Genomic DNA, 21405 nt, shown 5'->3' with positions numbered 1-21405 from the left:
ACCGAAGGGCCTAGGTTCGATTCCCGAAGAAGGCACGGATGTTTGTAAATCTAATCCGGGAGTGTCTTTGCAGCATTGGGGCACTCTAAATATACGGCGAACCAAAATTCTCTCGTGCAGTTTGGTGAAAGGATGGAGGGGTGGGAGACACTGGGAACACCCTCCGGGATGCTCTTCCTCAGAATTGAGGAAGAGCACCGCATAGGGTAAATTGAGATGGTGTTATTGAATTGAGAATTGAGGTGGAAGTAGAAGTCCAACCTCCTTGAGGCTGTGGCAACCAATCTTCCATGAAATTCATGGACAAAGCAAAAACAACAGCATTTCACTTTTAGAATCCCATACATAAACAATGCATAGATTATATACATAAATATATAGATACATAGATTTTGTTGTAGATAACTTGATATTAGAAGACAGCTTGATCAGAGGAGGCACCAATTCACTTTTCAATCATGATCGAAAAAAACTGTTGCTTAGATTATTGAAAACTGCGGTGAAGTGTATGACCAGATGGAGTTTTGGAAGAAGCACGAGTTTGGTATTAAACATCATTTATTTATTGGAATAACGAATTTCTTAGTACGTGTCTTCTTAATTGGTAGAACACTATGGGTGCTAAACGCATAGGTGCGCAATGTCATCTGAGAAAAATAACAAGCAGGGTCTAAGCGACACGTTGGCAGTAGGAAGGACAAGTGGTGAAAGAGCATGCGTACTTAATTACAATACTATTTATAAGCTTGTAAAGTCTTTGTTTTAATCCTGAACAGCGTATGGACAAAAGATTTCGCAGTAAAGTTACTGTAGGGAAAGAATAATGTAATATGGAGCATTGAAGAAGGTACATGTCCAGTTAAATGTAAGAGTTTAAAGGACCGTTCCACTTTAAGTTTAATATGGTAATAAATTTTTCTACTTCTTTTGATATCTAACATATACGTGTATATATATATATATATATATATATATATATATAATTTCGAATTCTAACATTTTCATGATTTGACGTTTCAGTTACATAAAAATGATAAATTGTTAATATATATTATATAGATAGATCTATTTCTAATGAATTTCGAAACAAGAAACATAATAGCTGGAACTCTTGCTTTTGTTAAGACTAAAATCATTTTGACATTGTTATTATTAGTATTTTGTTTTGAACTTATGTGTTTCAAAAGCTTACTCTTTTTATACTTCAGATATTATTTAACGACACTACCAGATAAGCCCAGTCAAAGGCATCTTTTCTCTGTGACTGATATGGAATCTGATATGCCCAGAACCGAAGAGTGCCTGACATGTGATTTAGGTGACGACTGCACATACCATAATGCAATTTTCAGTCCCGGCTCCAAGTATTACATTTTAGAGTGCCTAGGTCCGGGAGTGCCTTGGATAGACTTGCGAACGACCGACGGACATACTAGACGTAAGATATTGAAAGATATGAATATATATTTAAATCAATTGTTGCAATACATTTTCTCTTTATATTTAAAATGTGTGATCTTTGATATATCTGTAAGAATTGGTTTAATAATCCAGATATCCTAAGCAACTGAATTATTTCAATAATGATGTTTAAAAATATAATAAATAATATTTATTTGAAAACATGTATGATAAGAATCGGATAAAAGCCTGATAGATCATTCAAAGTAGTACAGTATGCAAGATAAAATTTGGCTTTATTAATAATAACAAAACAAGAAAGGATTTAATTTAGAAGTCAAACAACAAAAATCAGCGTTATATTTTCAAATTTTCACAGGGCTATTTTCGATGGTATTACCGAACCATCATCCTCAGCAAATGAACTAGATAAGATATAATGATTAGATAAGATAAGAAAGCCTGGACAGGAGGTAAGCCACTGGCGCCATCTGTTGATGAAACCAGAACTAAAACATAATTTCTTTAAAGGCTGAAGGCAAAGATGGATTGGAATGAGGGTCGTTAACTAGAACAGAAAGATTTTTTTGAATGTGAAATGCCTCTATAAAATCCAGTTCACCAATGGAAGATGTTTTTTTGAATAATTTTGGCAGCAGAAAAATTGAAAGTGTGATTTTCGGACCAACAATGTTGGGCAACAGAAGACTTCTGTGTTTCCTTTTTTCTAACATATGCCTCATGTTCCTTAGAGGCAATTATCTTTCTACACGAAATGATGCTTCCGCAGAAAGATTAGGTACTTTCAAAAAATATGACCAAGCATACGAGGGCTATCCTTCAATGCTTTCGTAGAGGTATTCTAAGAGAACTGGCTCATGTTCACGTTCACGCAAACCACGAAAACCAGCCATACAGCTTGTCCGTTCCCCTAGTAGTTCGGCCTCATAGCTTACCACCCTATTAGCGTCAACAAAATAGTAACATTTTTTTAGATTTCTTAAATAATTTCAATGACTTTGCATTTTATTTCAGTGGCCTTGATGGACAGCAATGATAATGTCCGAAACAGTATCGAAACGACCGCAATGCCACAACTCAGGACTTTCAATGTGCCTATAGAAGGAGGTTACAGTAAGTTCAAAGATTAATTCAGATTTTTATATTAAATCTGTTATACTTATTAAAAACGTTTGCGATACAACAAATGAAATCAAAAACCCTCCAAATGTTCACAAGTATTTGATTCAAGTATGCATTAATTTATTGTAATTAAACTTTTTTATCGTATTTCATTTTCATAATCAAAACGCTTTTTTAAGCTTACGTAGACGACGTTTTTAACTTTTATAGTTTTCAAGCATAAAAATTTTGTTCGTATTGCAAAAATAAGCTCTGCATTAACAATGCCGATAGTTGTAAGATTTATACATGAAAAATGAAAAGTGTAGAAGTAAGTTTTATTATCAAATTTTTTGCTGTCATCTAGAAAATTTACCTCAGCATTATTGCAAGCTCTTCGAATTCTAAAAGTCAGAAAATGAAAATGTTGTTAGAGCTTCTTGATTGCCAAGGTCCAAGAGATATTCTTTTCATAATGTAAAGTAGCTTGTCTAGACCTGAATTGTATCTATCAGCATTTCTTTTTATTTAAATTTGTATTTGTATGTCTAAATAAAAATTTAATGTTTGTAAATGTTTCTTAATTATTAGAAAGAGGTTTGAAAAAGAATTTATTCTTCATGTATTTATATCCTAGTATTGTTCAGTTATCTTATGTAAATGATTGATCACATGTAAGAGATAATTTATCCTGTACGTATTGACACATATTTATTATTTTTCACATATTTGTATCCCAATACTGTCCAGTTATCTTGTATAAATGATTGATCACTGAAAGAGATAATTTATCCTGTACGTATTGACAAATTGTGGCAAATAATCGATTCTACAAATAATCGATACCTTCCAATAATCAATATCTCAATGCTCATTACATATAATTCTGTCGTTCTAACTCAGTGACACGTATTCTGCTTGTAATTACTGATACATTGATTGCTTGTAATTACTGATACTCAGGAAATATTGTTTCAAAAAATTCAAAAGTATATCCTGTCGGCCATATTGAAATCATGCAAACATCAAGCGTACTCCTGTGTATTACAAAGTTTCGGGTGCAAAAAAACATTTCCAGTTGTAATTGCTATATGTAATTAACAATAACTAGCATAAATAATTAATAATAATTAGAATAAATTATTTTTAATATTTTACTTTCTATAATATCGTGGGGAAAATATGCGATTGAATTCTCCGTGTTAATGCAATATTTAAGTATCATATCAATCAAACTTCTCATCGTCTTGAGCTGAAAAGCTTGTTGATGTAGCTAGTTACTTCGAATTTTTAAAAAATGCTATCAGCTAAAGAGATAAGGCTTCTCTAATATTTACAGTAAAAGTTTTTAATAAGTTGAAAGCTTTTGTTATTTTACTTATCCTTTCCATTTCTATTTATCTATATATGTATCTCCTATTTTTTTAACATTTTACAGATGCAAACGTTAGATTATTATTACCTCCTGGTCTCAGAGACGAAGAGATGGTGAAGTATCCAATGGTGATAAATGTGTAAGTGACCTCCATTGAAAAAAATATTTTTTAGAGACTTTAGACTTTGGTGCGCAATTTTTTAAATCATAACCTCATCCGTGTCCCAAGGTTTATTTTAGTTTACACAAAATTCAATGCAATACAATATTAGCAAGCTTGGTAGCCAATCCTGAGGGCAAGGAAGCCAGAATTTCTGTAACGTGTACTAAAGAATTCTAGAGTATCTTAAAATTAGTTAAAGAAACAACCTTATGTTTTGCTTATATCTAAACAAAAAAATTCAATCGATTTCGAAGGCGAATAGATCCCTCTTCGTCAGGAGTAAAGAAATTTGCAAGTCTGGAAAACAGTTTTTGTCTAAATCTACGCCAAATACAAGGTTGTTTGTTTACTAATTTTAAGTTTTACGCTGGCGTGTTTTTCTTCTGATTTAATTCTGGAGTATATTAGATTATCTCAAATTAACAAAAATTTGTGTAGTTGTAGTATACGATCTACCGCTTTCAGATATTTACTGATTTATTAAATGGCGCCACTAAAGTGCTATTTTTATGTTTAAATATGTGGGAAAATGTCGGAAAAAGAAAATAATTGAAACCACAACCAATTTTAGTCTTTTGGTAGAAACATCAACTGTTATAAAATCCCCTACACAACTCATATATGATCAAAACAGAAATTCTCAAATTAGGATTAGTGACTCTTTACAACGGTTACAACCGAAAACATTGCGGACGAAAACGTTGCGGAGAAAACAACGCAAGGAGAAAACGTCGTGGTACAAAACATCGTAAAGAGAAAAGCATAGCAGTTCTAAAATATCGTGGTACAAAATATCGTGGTCGAAAATGAAGCGGTTCAAAAACTTCGCAGTTTAGAAAACACCTTCGTCGAAAATACCGCGCTACAAATCATCGCATGGCGATAATATCGCATGCATGCATTTTTCAAATCGCATAGTGACATATTATAGAACTTATTTTCGTCATAACTAACAAATCGACCGGACATGACCAACCTGAGGTTCGTGAGCAGAGTGTAGCACATAAGGAAAAAATTTCAGTGGCATGATTTAGTGAACTGAAACACAAGGATTATGACCTTATAAAACATTTAAGGTCTTGTTAACAAAAGCGTACAATTCTTTTTGAGATGATGTGACAATAGAGTCATTGAAATCCGCAGATTTATAAAAATAAAGATTCATTTGCATTCGGCTGCAATGTAAAAAATAAAATTGTATTTATTCTGCTATCCGCTTTTAGGTCAATATATACAAGTAATCAAATATTCTCTCACATGAAAGCTCCTTTGAATCCACAAGAAAACAGGATAATTGCAAGGCTGCCTATTCAAAAGCTTGCATGAAGCTCAAAGTGGTCAAATACTTGCCTGATTTTCAACAATTACCTATGGTTAATCAAAAACAAGGATCGTAATAATTTATTAATGAATAAAATCAATAACAAAATGATTATTCACATTCAAATTTTAATAAGGTGTTTTATATGTGACTGATTTAATTGTTTGGTTTTTCAAACCAATTAATAAACAATTTTGGACTTTTAATAATATTGGATGCCGTAGTAGAATTTCAAAATAAACTAAAGGACTTAACTTTTTGTAAAATGTAGTTTTTACATTTGTTGTTATTTATATCAAAACATTCGATACTTAGAAAACTGTTATTACCAAATCACGTTGATATATGTTTCAACGCTTATTATATATAAATATCTGATGTGGACACAACATGACTTCCTTTCACGCCCTGTTAAACTATCCACTTTTTTTGCTTCACTTTATTTAAACTTATTTCCTCAAATTTCATTACAGATATACATTTAACTCAATCAATTCAGTTCTCACATGGCGGCATGCAAAAATATATAAAAACTCAACCTTCATTAAAAATTGTAAAAGATAGAAAAACCTAAAACACAAAATCCAGTTTAAAAAAACATTTAAAAAAGTTTTACAATTAAAATTAGAATTTCTAGGCCAAAATAAGCAATTTGGCCAGCAGCAGGAAGACGACATTTTCAGTACACAAAATTAAAAGATAACTTTCGATTACACTAGGAAAAAAGACCCTGAAGTTGGTCCACTAACTGACTTAATTCACTATCCTATTAACAGTTACACATGTAAACAAATGGCAGTCTCGTTAGGCTTAGCGCAATTTTAAACTGTTGATAATTCTACAACTATTGCATAAAAATCTATTAGTCATTATATTAGTTGGAAGAAGGAGACACAAAAAATGAGCAATACCCTGCTCAAGACCCGAACCTGGACCTTTTAAATACGAGCCGACTGTGCTACCAATACACCATGAGGGTACGCTGGAAGGAGGTAGAAAACACCTTATAGATTAATTAACTTTAAACATAAAACTTTAACCGGAACATAAAAACAACCTAATTCAATCACTTTTAAAGCAAAAAATGCACGATTTACCAACATATAAAAATAAAAAACTAAGCTCACCGAGCGGGTAACAGAGTGTGTGTATACAAATGTTTGGTGTGACCAGTTGCAACCAAAGAGAGAGATGCCCAACTACATGTAATTAGCAGTCCATATACGAAATTTCAGTGTTCTACGGCTATTCGTTTTCGAGTTATGCGAGATATGTACGTACAGACGTCATGAAAAAGTCTCTTCTTAAAGCCATTTTACACTCCGTTTTCGAAAAAGAGGGAGTCCTTTATTCTATCCGTACATAGATATGTTTCGTAAAAACGTGGTTGAAATGGATTCGAGAGTCGTAAAAATGGATATTTTGTTTGACGTACGATACCCGAAATTTTTAACCATTACAATACTTTCTTTACTTCGTACAAGAAGGTATAAAAATATAATGGGCTTAGGCTAGCACGATGAAAGACAACCTCTATAAAAGTTGCCAACCCTAGAACGAGAAAATGGCGTAAACACCGTTTATGGTTGTAAAATCTTTATAAAATATTTATTTCCTAAATTTTTTACTTAAATTTTTACCATTCAATTGTAATATTCAACTTTGTTGTGTAACAGATTTCTAAGGATTTTGGAATCAGCTAGTTTTGTTAGTTTAATCGTTATTTAGTTACAGTCAAGGAAATGGGTATTTTATGGAATTGGGAAATTGAATTACCGTTAAATGATGTCTGAAATAATGCGTCAATAACTAAGCTTTTTTCTTGTATTATTTCAGTGTTTATTTAACCTAAAGTATTTGGCAAATTTGTGACCTAGTTTAAAAACTCTTCTTAGTTCATTCTTACTAAAATTGAAGGTGTTTGAAAACGTTTAAACAGTATTTATTTGCTTCAGATTTGTAGTATTATTTAAAGGTTCTCATGAGAACTCTTTTTTAAACAAACTCTAAAATTGGAAAATATCTTTAATATAGTAATTATTCAATGTTGTGTGATGCATGTGCACCACAAATCTTTGAGTTTTATTTTACGGTGAGTGTTTTCAAAATTTTTTTTCCAGGAACACTGAACTCACTAAAAACTGAAACTGCTATTTTTTAATTACTCTGATGTATGCTTTAGTTTTATATTTATTCTGTATTAAATTCTTTTGTTGATACAACCAAAGTTTGTTTGCCTTACTGTATGCTCTTCTCCAACAGGCTTCTGGTATTAATTTCTCGATGTATTTATCGAGAGAAAATTTAGTCTTTTTTAAAAAGACTCTCAGCGTTTTTATAGTACAGTAATTCTAACTTGAATCGAAACATTTTTTTCTTCATGTGTTACAATAGTTACAAAGATCGTTGTTATTACATGTAATAAAGATTGTGTGCAAGTAGATAGAGAGAAAATTATTTTGCAGCAATTGTTAGTCAAAGGAATATTTGCTAAAATGTTAAACACACAAAAAAAATCTTGTTATAGTCATAGCACTACAAAGTCTTTATTATTTGATATGCACACTGATAACTCATTTTGATGATTGGTCATAAGGTTTCTTTGTCGATAATATTAGTTATTTAAGTCCAAAATATTCATTCTGGCGCTGTGCCTTTTATGAAGGAATAGTACTTTAATGAGGCTTGATTTTGTTAATTTAACTTAATAATTTGGACATTAAAACACCCTCCGCCAGAATAAGACCTGCAATATGATAAATTTAAAAGGTATTATAGAAATAAATTCAAAAAAAGTTTCTATCCAGTTCCTTTTCAATGATTCTTATCTGCATTTCTTCTCAAATATTTTAATATTTAAATTTAGGTCTTCAATTCTTCTTTTAGCATTTTTATTGATCATTTGGAATATGCAATTTAAAAATACGTGATCTGGAAATTTATATTGATTAATTTCCAAGCCTTGACATTTATCAAAATGTTTTTTATAAAGTTGTGTTTGCTTTCGGTTTTAACAATAAGCCAGCAGAAAAAATAAAACTTGTATACGAATGCGGCCTTTAATCGCCAATTAGATAAGGCTGGCATAATATGTTCAAGCAAATAGCTAGAAGTAATCTGTTCATATTAGAGACTCTCAAAAACTGATGTCTGATATCTTTATAAGAGCACATTCATCCCTATCATATATTACGTTTGGGAAACGAAAAACAACTTTATGAAGTCTCGTGTTTTTTGGTAGCACCAAATGTACGAAACTTTTAAAACCTTAAGTGAATTATCGCTAGGTCTTGCAAGGCACCAGGTAATGAAATTGACTTAACTAAGTAAATGTAATTTAGCATAACGGCTGACACAGATAAACCTGTAACCTAAGTTGGCGTGATGCCGAGAATAATGCAGCACCGCAGAATGAAACTCATAAGAGAGTCAAATTAGCAGCGTGGCTTTCAGCATGCGAAACACGCTCTGATTCTACCCTCTAAAATCTTCCTTTTAATACTATCTCCTCCTTACTTCATTTGAATACACGCGCGCTCGAAATTTAGATTTTTCCAGGAAAATGGGAAACGAGAAGGACATAAAAGCACATTAATATAAAATAACTGGTTAATAAACCAATTGAAACCTAATAATTTGTACTGCTTTGAATCATAAAAAATTGTGATTATAATAAACATTGATGTTTTAACAGGTATGGTGGCCCTGGAAGCCAAATGGTTACGGATAAATTCTATGTCCACTGGGGCAGTTACCTGGCAAGTCGAAAAAATTTTGTTTATTCGTGGATAGACGGACGAGGCAGTGGAAACCAAGGGGATAAACGTTTACATGAGATTTATCGTCAGTTAGGGAGCACGGAAATTCAGGATCAGCTGGCAGTTGCGAGGTATTTATATATATATATATACATGTTCTTCTTATATTTGGACACAAATACGGGTAGTTTTAATTACATGATGTTAATTTTTTAAAAAAATAAATCAATTACTTAGAAGTTGAAAACATCTAGCATTGAAAAGGATTGTTAAAGTTTATTGCCGGCGGAAAGTATAGGAAGATTTGGGGATACTTTCTATACTTTTCCTATACTTTTACTAGAGAAAAGTGTAGGAAATGCTTAACTTAGTCTTCATTGAGAATGCAATTGATAGATTTGTTTATTGTATTAAGATTGGCCTACCTAGTTTTTATTTATGAAACTTTTATGCCATTATATGTTTTCATATTCTCATTAAATGCATGTATAAGAGCAGTAAGAAATCAGTCGTTTTGATCTTTCCATTACGAATAATTACAGTATTAATTACTAATTAATTAATTCGCAAAATTAAATTCATGAAATCAAAGATACTGAATTTTTTTATAAATAAGTAACATTCTTATCTATTTTACATGTTACTTCTTTCGTCGCACGGTAGCCAAAGGCTTTGTACGTTTAAACCATTCGGCATGAGGCGCATTCAGATAATTGATGTAGCAACTGCGATTTCTGTTATCCTTCTAGAAAATGTAAAAATATAATACAGCAATAAAAGAATCATGTTTTTCGTTCTGCCATTGCTTTGGCACAGCAAAAGTAACTACCTCCCCTAGCCGGCCTCTAAAAACGTTATTCGGGAGTTACTTGTCAAATTCGTATGAATCTGAAAATAGAGTAAATAGTGAAGAACATTCTCATGCATTCTGGACTAATTCATGACATGTGTATGGAAAATAAAATGATATGTATTATAAATAAAACTGTGATACGTTACGGCTGTATGTTGGTCTGTGGAAGATGTTACAGTAGAACTCCAAATATCCGAACTCCAACTATCCGAATCGCTTTCAGAATTTAAGAAAAAAAGAGAGGGAAGAGACAGAAAAAGATGAGGATGGCGTGTCGCTTGGGGAAGAAAATTCCTGGATGTTCAGATGTTAGTGCTGACGATACAGCACAATAGATGGGGTGTAATTCGTCAGACTCTGGATTTTAAATTTTAAATGGTGATGAAATTGTTGAAAGTGTGAGAGAAGAAAGTATCGAGGAAGAAGATGACCTAAATGATCGAAGTTGAAACGGGATCACCAACTAGTGAAGCGGCTGTCGGCCTTGAAACTGCGTTGAAGTAGATGGAGCGTCAGTCCGAGTGTGACCGCATGTCACTTCTCATGGTCAAGCGGATGTTCGACTTGGCTGCCCGAAAACGGATAAAGACACACAAACAGCCTGCTTTGACGGAGATGTTCAGATGATGAACCAAGCAATGACTTTCAGCACTTGTAAGTACACTACAGTACGCTGTATAATACTGGCCTCTGAGCTTAAACACACATATGTACATAAAAGTGTTGCTTTTCATTTTAATTAATTAAAACCACTTTTTTTTAAAAAATAGTTTTTTTCTCCCATTTTCAATATACAGTACATACAGTAATTAATTAAAGTATATGTAGACCTTTTCTTCGGAAAAAATCCAAATATCCGGCTGGAGTCAGGTCCCAATTAATCCGGATAATCGGAGTTCTACTGTACTTAATAACTGACCAAAAATGTCTTTAATAAAAAATTTCTTTTTTATACTTAATATGCTATATCTGCGACAAAGTAAATAATGAAGAACACCTATAATAAATATTAATTGAAAACTATATGACATTTCATTCTGTTGCAATGTAAATTTCAAACATTTTTTTATGCGGAAAGAAGTAAACTTGTTATATTTTACAAGTGGTTATAATATTTGTTATATCGTCATGTTATATTTTTATATATTTTTACAAGTGGTTATAAGATTTGTGATATCATCATGTTATACTTTTTATATATTTTTACAAGTGGTTATAAGATTTGATATATTATCATGTTATATTTTTACAAGTGGTTATAAGATTTGTTATATCATCATGTTATACTTTTATATATTTTTACAAGGGGTTATAAGATTTGATATATTATCATGTTATATTTTTACAAGTGGTTATGCTTTATATAGTTTTATTATTACTTTAATTGCGTTTTATTTTATTTAGTTATTTGAAGAATGAAATACCTTTCATCGACCGATATCGAACTGCTATTTGGGGCTGGTCTTACGGTGGCTATAGTACTATCATGGCACTAGCTACCAACAGCCAAGTCTTCAATTGTGGAATAGCAGTAGCCCCAGTTACAAGCTGGCTTTACTATGGTAAAAATATTTTTTTCTAATACCATTCCAATTATAATTTCAAAATATCAAAACCGAAATCATTTATATTTTTTTTTAATATTTTAAAATTATAACACTAAGAATTTTGATGAGAATAAAAGTACCTTATCAGTACTTTTAATATGAGTCAGTTGTTCGCATTTATTTCTTTTATCTTGTGAAATTTCATAATTATTTTTCGATCAATTTTAATTTTGCGTTATTATTTCATATACATAATTTTGTATTTCGTGTACGTAACTGAAACTTTCGATTAAAATATATTTAATATTTGTTTGTTCATCCATATAATACTTGTTCTTAAAATTCCAATTTCAGTACAAAACTTCAGAACAGAATAACTATATATAGAATGATCATAAAGAAAAATATGAGCAGATAGTGATCATAGGCTTGATGGATCAAAATTTAAATTCAAGACATACGGAGGAAATGGTACAGCTCTCAAGAATGATTTGAAGAATCTCTTTGATTATGATTACAGCGAACACAGCTTCAGACAGGAACACGTAATTTTTCACATCGCAATGTTATCTGCACAATGAAAAAGCATAAATGGCGTTAGTACTTAGACGCGAGAAATATTGATGTAACAACACTAGCAAGTGCGTAAGAACAAATTACGTGGCCTCCTTTACAAGCTTGCTTATAAATATTATCCTAAGATTCTACTCAATCTCATGCTGAATAGCTTCTTGAGCCAGATATACAAAAGTATATTATTATACTTTTGTATATCTGTATTTTATATATATATATATAATTATGCATTGTGATTCTGAAAACAGAATCACAATGCATAATTTGGATTTCAAATGTCTCCATATCCAAAGTTTTCTTGGTGTAAGATCAGAGTACCCATTTGATGATGCAAATGCAAAATGGCGGAAAATAATTCTGCCACCAAAGTGCTGCTATAACACCCATGGTCCTATGTGAAGCAAAGCCATTTGCATCTACACGATGTCCCAGTTTAGTAATTCGATAATGAAACTTTGAATAATTTAATTCATTCAACATAGATGCATTGTAGGAACCACTTGCTTATCTTCTAAGTGACAACTGTACGTGTAGCAAATCCGTGTAGGAACTACACAGGAGAAGGGTTAAAAGTACCCTTTATTACACTCTTTAAAATTCACAATGAGTCCAGCTTGACGCTAACACACTACGCCTCACTTGGATGGTAACTCAAATCACAAGAACTAAAATAAAAATTCGAAGATATTCACAAGTAGTAGAAACTAAGCTACAGGGCTCAGAAAAGTACTGTTACTTAAAACCGCGTCGAAACTAGTGGCATCAAAGTAAATGCTGTTATGCCAAGTAAACCAGCAATAACTTCGAAAGTAGAAGCTCACGCTACAGAGGTGACAGTAATAGCCTAACTTTCTCTAACTTTTCTTTCTAAAACTCGGTATTTAAACTTTTTCTTCTCAAGGTAGAATTTGCATTCCTTCACGCGCGCTACCAGATTTAAATATTCTAGCATTGACAATTAGGGGAATGAAGGCTTACAGGAAAGCTTAAAATTAAACTTGACTTGTTAGTTAAAATAAATATAAATCCCTACAGCATAATGAGACTCATAACAATGCACATCTAAAACGTTGTAGAATCATGTCGTCAAAGAGGTAGGAACAGAAAACTAATACACCGCAAAGTTATTTAGGTATTACTCATAAATATAAGTACCACGTCATTTGGACTTTTGTCATCCCACTGCATATAGTACTTTGGGTTTGCATTCACAGTTACTGTTCACTAATTCGCTGTAGGCTAAGAATTCCAGTGTTACCTCAGTATCCCTGATAACGAATTCATTGTCAAAGTCTATATATAACTGTTTGTCACTATTCTGAAACATACGGATGCCCTGAAATCAATTTGTAATCTTTAGTTTTCGGAACGCCAAAAAGCATTTTATGTTTTTCACTCGCTGAAAACTTCTAAACTCAGAGTTTTATAAACTTTCTAAAACTCCGAAGATTAGAAACTCGTTCTTCACTCGTTTGAAAGTTGAAGGATGTTTTTGTTTTAGGCTCATAAATTTATTAACATGTAAGGATTATGTTAATTTATCTAATAGTTAAATTTTTAGTTAAAGTTCCTTTCCTGTCTTCCTGAATTTTAACTTAAAACTTCCGGCCAGAACGTAGTATTAGAATCACGTTTGAATGCAAATGAAGAGAAGTATTTAACCTGGAAGTTCTACTGACTTCGAGAGAGAGAACCAGCGATTCTGACTAGCGCACATTCGCTTTCTTAGGCTATTCTCTCTTAAGCTATTATCACGCTCGGCCGTACTTTAGGCCCTTGATAGCTTTACTGTTATTCAGCATTAAGGGGCAAACTCTGTTAGAATTTTGATAGCTTCGGCTATATTTTTTTAGTTAAGATTAATTAATTTCTTAGTTTTTGAGTTCAAGCTCGAGTGAAGGCATTATTGTAAAACTCCACGGAGGAGTTCTGTGAAATTAATTTGGAGTAATAAAGAATCTTTAACTCTTCTCTAGTTTTATTTACTGTCTCACGAATAAATGTCCATAAAAATGTCCAAGTGTGCAAGGTGGTATCAGAATGTTTTGTAGCACGCCAACAGATAGCAACGCAAGACTACGCAAAGGCATGGAGAGCACCGAATTCCGTAAGTCAGTGTACCAACAGATATCGCCATGTGTACATAGGAAGCTATGCAGCTCTTGCTGTTCTGACCACGGGCGTGTTACCTAATCTGCGATTTAATTATAAATAGTAGGTTAGAACAAAGTGCGAATGTGAAACTCTGAGTAAAACTGAGCAAATCCGCGACAGAAACGCTTGACATGATTCAGCAAGTATACGGCGATGCGCAATTAGTCGTTTGAGGTATTTCGAACGCTATGCGCACTTCAAGATCGGAAAAACATCACTGGAAGACGACAAGAAAATCAGGGCTATCTTCAACGAGCAGAGCCTCAGAAAATGTTGAAACATTTGACAATCCCCCTGTGGATGATGATCGTCGAAGAACAAGCTGCAACACAGCTGCCATTGTCGTTGCGTCATACAGAATAATGCAGACAATCCTCACGTGTGATTCGACCATGCGCCGTTTGCTGCTAATTTCGTTCTCAGGCTGCTGATCCAAAAGCAGGAGGAACACCACATCGAAGTTTGCGAAGAACTCCGTCAACGTTCCATGGATGATTCGTCCTTCATGTCGAGGATTATTACCGGTGACGAAACTTGGATGTATGAGTATGACGGGTAAACAGAGATCGTATAGAATCTTTTTGATACAACTTTGTACAACAGCTGGGCGAATATATTTAATCATAGCTTGCACCAACTGTAGTAAGGAAGAAATTCAAGTCCAACTTAAAACGAGTTAAAAACTATCTGTGATTGTAATTAAGACAGCCCAAATTTAAATTTAAATTTTCATTCATAAAGTAGCATTAGAAAAGATAGATAATGATGAATAAAAAAGAAGAAGAAGAACAAAATAAAAAATTTAAATAAAAATTAGTGTTCTTAAGTTTTTGCTCTTATTGTGGATATTTTTAGAAATGCAAAACTTTACTATAATGCAAATATTATTGAATTAAATAAAAATGCTCAAATGGATATGTTTTAAAATAAAATTATTTGCAATGGAAGCTGTTTAATTAATTGTATGCATTATTTATTGTCCAGTTCAATATGATTTATGCGCCAAATATTTTAGCCCAGGACATTCACATTTATTAAGATGACTCTGATTCAAACGTACAAATGCTGAGAGACGTGAAAATTAAGCAATGCCCTCGCCGGGACACGAACGTCAGACCTCTCCAATAGGCGTCGAGTGTGCTGGCCATTACACTACGAACGCATGCATTAAGAAGGCGGGAGAGATACCTTATATACTCCCCCTTTTAAAGGGCAATTGGGTTTAGGGGACCCAATCGCCAAATCCTGATGGTAAAGAATCATCATTCGCCACAGTTTAGTTTGGGCGCCATAGAAACGTTAGGATTTTCGATGCTGAGATACGTGAAAAATGAGCAGTGCCCTCGCCGGGACTCGAACCTCGGACCGCTCAAATACGCGCCTAGTGTGCTGGCCATTATACCAAAAAGGTATGCTAAGAAGGCGGGAGAAATACCTTATAATGTGCTTATGACTCTTTTTTTCAATAGAACTCTTGAACATTCTTCAGATTACGAAGAAATTAAAAGTCAGAATGAATAAACAAATAACATAATTCTGAATGATGCGTTTTTGTTTTAGATTCCGTGTTCTCCGAGCGATATATGCAAATGCCTTGGTCAACAGACAACTATATTGGCTATGAAAAAGCTGATGTCACCAAAAAAGCAGCAAATATCAAAGACAAGAAACTTCTGCTGATCCATGGAACAGCGGATGGTACCGTAGCATCATAATATACTTATTGCATTCACAATGATATTTATATACTACATGAATATATATTTTTAACTATACTAGAGGTTTCTGATTCAACGTAATAGCTTGACTAGTTTACCTTTTTTTTTTTTTTTTTTTTTTTTTTTTCCCAGTGATTCGTGTGTAAAAAAACATGTATTTATTTACAAATTTATCATGTCTGTAGCAGAATCTGAATGTAGTATATATATTTTAGTGAATCTGTAGATTCGTAGAAGTGTCTGGATCGACACATTTTTTGAACCAGCTAATATATTTTAATAGTTATTGTACATATACATCCATTTGTTATCTATAATGAAATTTCTATCTGTATACTTTGTACGAACGATGGTCGCATCAATATTTGAACAAGCTTATGCATTTTGAAAAGCGTATGTGTATATGTTATCGTGAAAGACCGAAATTGGAGAATGTCAACTTTCACCGGAGAATGTCAACATTCACCAAATACGTCGGTGAAAGATCGAATATTGCACTACATTCTTGTATATTCGGACCCTCATCGGTGTATGTCGACAATCACGGATATGCTCTGGTGAAAGTTGAAAAGAGAGGTTATAAAGTGCCATAATAGTTTAAGTTGTTGCAATAAATAAGAATTGAATCACATAATTTAGTAAGTTTTTTATTACTGTTATTTTATTTTCTCATTTAGAACGTACTGTATAATGTTAAGTAAGTTTTTAACTTCTATTATTTTCCTTTCTCATTTTGAATGTATTGTGTGTTTTAGGTTCTCATGTTCTTAAGTTCTTATTTCAAGTTTCAAGTGCGTTTATTCGCGACTGAATTACGGAGAAGAAAATATAATATTGTTATATGTTCAACATTCACCATTAGTACATGGTGAATGTCGACATTGACCGGTGTAAATCAGAAATAAGAGTATTTGGAAAATATTTCGGACATACACCAAGAGACTATGTGAATGTTGACATTCACCGGTGAAAGTCGACATTCTCCAGATTTCGGTGTTTCACCGTAACATATACACATTTATGTATAATTTATAGTGTCTTCAACAGAAAATGTATGCCTATATATTTGTATTAGGCGTGTTGGCTTCATATATTTTTGTACTAACTAATGTAACTAAACAGATACTATAATTATATATATATATATATATATATATGCCCACATCAGCATATTTATGACTTGACTATGTACTTTTAAAATATTAATCATAAGCACATGTTTTTTCATCACAAATTTAGTGTCTGTGCCATAAATTCGGCAACATGAAGAATTCCTCATTTGAATGATTAATCGGTTTGCACGCAGTCATAATGCTTCATAGCCACCCCATTTTTCCCACCCTCTCTCCTAAATGTTATTCCCTTTATAATTATTTCACTTTCCAGTTTTTAATTCTTTCATTCGTTTTCCCTTGAAAAGACAGGCTTTGGAGAACATGACCTAAGGCGATAAGAAATAATCATAATCGTCGACGGGACTTACGCAGGCCAACAAGCGCCTTTCCCAAGCGGACCAGCTGTCCTGCCGACGGAGAAAAGTGTAGAGACGGGAGAAAAGTGTAGAAAAGTGTATAGTACGGACCTCTGGAATACGCGTCCAGCGTGCAGACCACTATACCGCGAAGGCACGCTAAGAAGGCGGGAGAAATACCTTATAAAGGAAAAGAAAAGAAAGCATCATAATATACTAACTCATATAAAAATTCTGATTCAAATTCAAAATTCTAACTCAAAATTCTAATTGAAATTCCATATGAAAAACATTTTTGAACAATTAGTTACTTGCATTCGAAGTTTTCTATCCATTAATTTCGAATTAAAGACAAATTTCCATCTCCTATCATTTATAAAAGCTGAAAAAAAATGTTATTTTTAACCAACTAGTTACAAAGAATTTTTGTTACTTGCCGTATGTCCAAAACTGCGTATGGCCTTATAATTAATCATCGTTCAAAGGCGGTGCCGTCCAGGCCATGGACTTATCATTTTATCTTATCATTTATTTAATTAATTGCAATTAGTTGGGCAGCTGAACTTGCTTTTCCTCTTTGAATCTTCTAAAATATCCGAACTAAACTGGACACCGCCCACAGTTTGTTTTCTGTATGATCAGTGTTGTTGTTTTTGTTTGATACTTACTTTTTATGACAGATTCCGAAAAACCTAATTTTCCATATACAGAACAAAGAAAATTCCATGCTTGCATCTGCTTACTGTAGCTTAAATTGACAGCCAACTGATCAGTCCATGACGCCAAATTTTGTTTTCAGCAACGCAAAACTTAGTGGTTTCACACTGATGATTGATCTTAATTGACAGCCAACTGATCAGTCCATGACGCCAAATTTTGTTTTCAGCAAGGCATCAGTGTGGTTTCACACTGATGATTCAACTCTAAACTTACATGAGGTACCTGTGATTTCAGTAAAAATACTGAAATATTTCGCTGCGCCCCGACATGCTTCCTTACAGTTAACATTGCAACGAGTGTTTATAGTAAGCTTTGCTCGAGTCTTTTCTCCATCCAGATCACCTGAGTAAGAGAATCAAAATGTCTCATACTGTTCTTCTCATACTTCATCTTTTAACTGTCTTTATTCTGAAAAAAAAATTTTATGACAAATACAAAATTCTCTAAAATTTTCTAAAAGTGATAATATAGATGTGTGACAACGATTCAATAAAGATTCAGTTTTTTCTAACTCACATACTGTTATTGGACAAAACTAATTGCTAAACCAATAGTAACTTTTCAAATTTGAAAGAAAACGGAAACGTAAGAAGGGTGTAAAAGACCTTTTTATTAAGAACTCAGATAAGCTGACCAGAAAGCACTCCTCCCGGTACTATCAAAACAGCCAGCATTTATAGCATGAACTCAAAAGTAGAACTTTAAATCAAAACTAAACTAAAGTCTTTATTAGCCAAAGGCTATGCAGAGATATTTAAACGCTCATGTTGGCTCTAACCTACACCGGCGTCACAGCACAATCTGCAAGGATAAAGCAACGCCGTAGACAGGGGTGTTTACCGTAGAGTAATAACTAGTAATGTGGCTTTCAGTAGGCGAAACACGCTCTGACTAATCTCAAGCACTCACTTGTATACACAACAGCTAAATCTGTATTCTGGCAGAAAAAATGAAAAGAGAGAAGTGAAAGTAAAAATTTGTAACATAAAATAATTGATTAATTAACATAAATGCCTTGAAAAGGTTCTTTATTATTCATTATTGTTTCGATGGAAATTGCAAAACTGATTAGCTAAAATAAGTTTACTTACACCTAGTTAAATACTAGTCTTTAATTTTCTAGTAACTTACACCTAGTTTTTAATTTTCTAGTAACCGCTTTTTCCTCCTATTGAATTTAACACAGATATATATTTCTTATGACAGGACATGAACTAGCAATAGTTTATTGTACGGAAGTTTAACGCAGGTATACCTTTCTTGTGATATATCTTAACACATCTGTCAATAGTTAAAATGTTAAACATATAAGAAAGGCTTAAATTATCTTACGTTTCACTGAGCATCATGCTGTCTGGTTTGGTTTGTTTTATTTGATTATGGCGAAGACATTCGAAAGCTATCTGCTTAAGGGGCGAAATGCCTTCGTGGAGGACTTCCTAAGGGAAACTGACTCCTATACACAGAGGAAATATACACATGAGTAAAACTACGAAAACGCCCATGCAGCCAGCCTATTAGCCGGGGATCGAGCCCTGGAAAGAACTACCAATGTTCAGAGACTTTACCGCTCGGCCGCTTGGTGGGTCATACCGTCTGGAAATTCTGGAAGTTGGGATTTCTGTATTTACCCAAATAAAAAGTAAATAAATAAAAGAAATTTCAAGATCTAAGAATAGAATGGGATCACCCTAGGAAAAACCTTTCTCAGCAGGAGCGAAATTTCCTCTACATTTTTATTCGCCCTTCCCCCCATTGAAAGCCCGTATTTTTTTCCCTTGAATACACGAAATGATTGGTTGTTCAATTTTTCATCGCATGATAAATCGTAACTACAGATAAATAAATCTTATGCAAGCAGAAACATTTGCAATTTTATAATGACTTTTATCTCTGTGAAATATATTCGCTAATAAAATTGAGTTAATTATTTTAAATCGCATTATGATGAACATTTAAACTCTATTACAAAACTTAGCGAATGATGACATTGCACGTTTTATCGTAAATTTCATTGAAACTGGAAAATTTTATTTTAGTACGTTTTCTCATGTGTTTAGTATATCTTTAGTTTACTAATGCGCATTTGATATTTTTTCCTCTACTTCTAAAACAATCTTCCTTTCTAGATAATGTTCATGCTCAACAATCTCTGATGTTGATGAAGGCAATTACAGATGCCGGAGTAATGTATCATGCACAGGTGAGAAAACGGCTAAAATGTGTATAAAGTTATGAGAATGTGCTTTTACGAATGTCTGTTATGCTGAGCAAGATAAAATACATATATTCAAGTTTATGAAATACGTTGATATGTATTTTATCTGGCAAAAAGATATTATGCTTGAATCAGACACAGAAACTGCAGAATATTTTCCCGTTTTTTGTTATTTAAATGTTTAAAATTTGTTGTTAAAAATTACCATTTTGTTGTATGACCGTACTGCGGTACTTCATGAACCTCTCTGAAATCAACCTCATGATGTTTTATTTCCCAAATTTAATTTAAAGTAGTTCGTAACTGCTGTGTGATTTAATGCATATTTGTTATTTAATCTAACAGTTCCCAAATGTTTTCACATCCCAGAGACATTTGTTAAGTTAGGTAAATAAAGTAATAAAAAATCTGAAAGCTTTCATATTCTATATTATACCCAAAGGAGCGTTTTTTTTTTTTTTTTTTTTATTTATTTATTTATTTATTTACACTCACATACACGTTTCAAGAGCATTTGGGCTAACTCCCCTTTATGATAAAAACATTAAAAAACAGCATATCTTTAGAATTTCCGATATACAGTTTCGTGCGCAAGAGATGAAAATATTTTATTCCGTACAGTGTTGTCATTGCTGGCTTTGAAATCGTTGAGTTTTTATGTAAAAAATTCCTTAAAGTTTTACAAAACATGAAATAGATAATAAACCAAATTCGAAATTCAAAATTAGGGCTTCCAGATGAACTTGTTCGAGTGGAGGCGTATGTTATTCAAAATTTGATGGCTCTAGGTATCGTCGTTTTTCATAATGCGAGAAACATACATACATTCATGCAGATTCTTCATTATTTAATTTTTTGAAATATAATGCAGGGCGAAAATATTTGGTGGCAACAACTGTAAAAGTGATTCAACGCTTTTAGTGGTTCGAAGCAAAATGCCGTTCCGAGATTAATAGCCCTACTGGGTTAACGCCCTTTGGGCTAATAAAGCACACACTTTAAGTTCAG

At 32.9% G+C, this 21405-nt stretch overlaps 1 protein-coding gene across 1 annotated transcript in view; it reads left to right on the top strand.

The window, feature by feature from the left end:
* The window catches only part of LOC118185383 (inactive dipeptidyl peptidase 10-like), a 497660-nt gene that overhangs the window by 451889 nt on the left and 24366 nt on the right, over positions 1 to 21405 (top strand). Inside the window, exons 14-20 of the mRNA XM_085806802.1 lie at positions 1209 to 1438; positions 2437 to 2535; positions 3962 to 4037; positions 9077 to 9271; positions 11398 to 11555; positions 15831 to 15968; positions 20309 to 20382. Coding sequence (XP_085662928.1) covers positions 1209 to 1438; positions 2437 to 2535; positions 3962 to 4037; positions 9077 to 9271; positions 11398 to 11555; positions 15831 to 15968; positions 20309 to 20382 — 970 coding nt within the window. The remainder of the gene's footprint in view (positions 1 to 1208; positions 1439 to 2436; positions 2536 to 3961; positions 4038 to 9076; positions 9272 to 11397; positions 11556 to 15830; positions 15969 to 20308; positions 20383 to 21405) is intronic.

This window comes from Stegodyphus dumicola, chromosome 12, assembly GCF_044657685.1.
Source record: "Stegodyphus dumicola isolate Sdum_Otavi_A_Nest chromosome 12, ASM4465768v1".
Taxonomy (NCBI): Eukaryota; Metazoa; Arthropoda; class Arachnida; order Araneae; family Eresidae; genus Stegodyphus; species Stegodyphus dumicola.
This window is presented reverse-complemented; position numbering and strand designations above follow the sequence as displayed.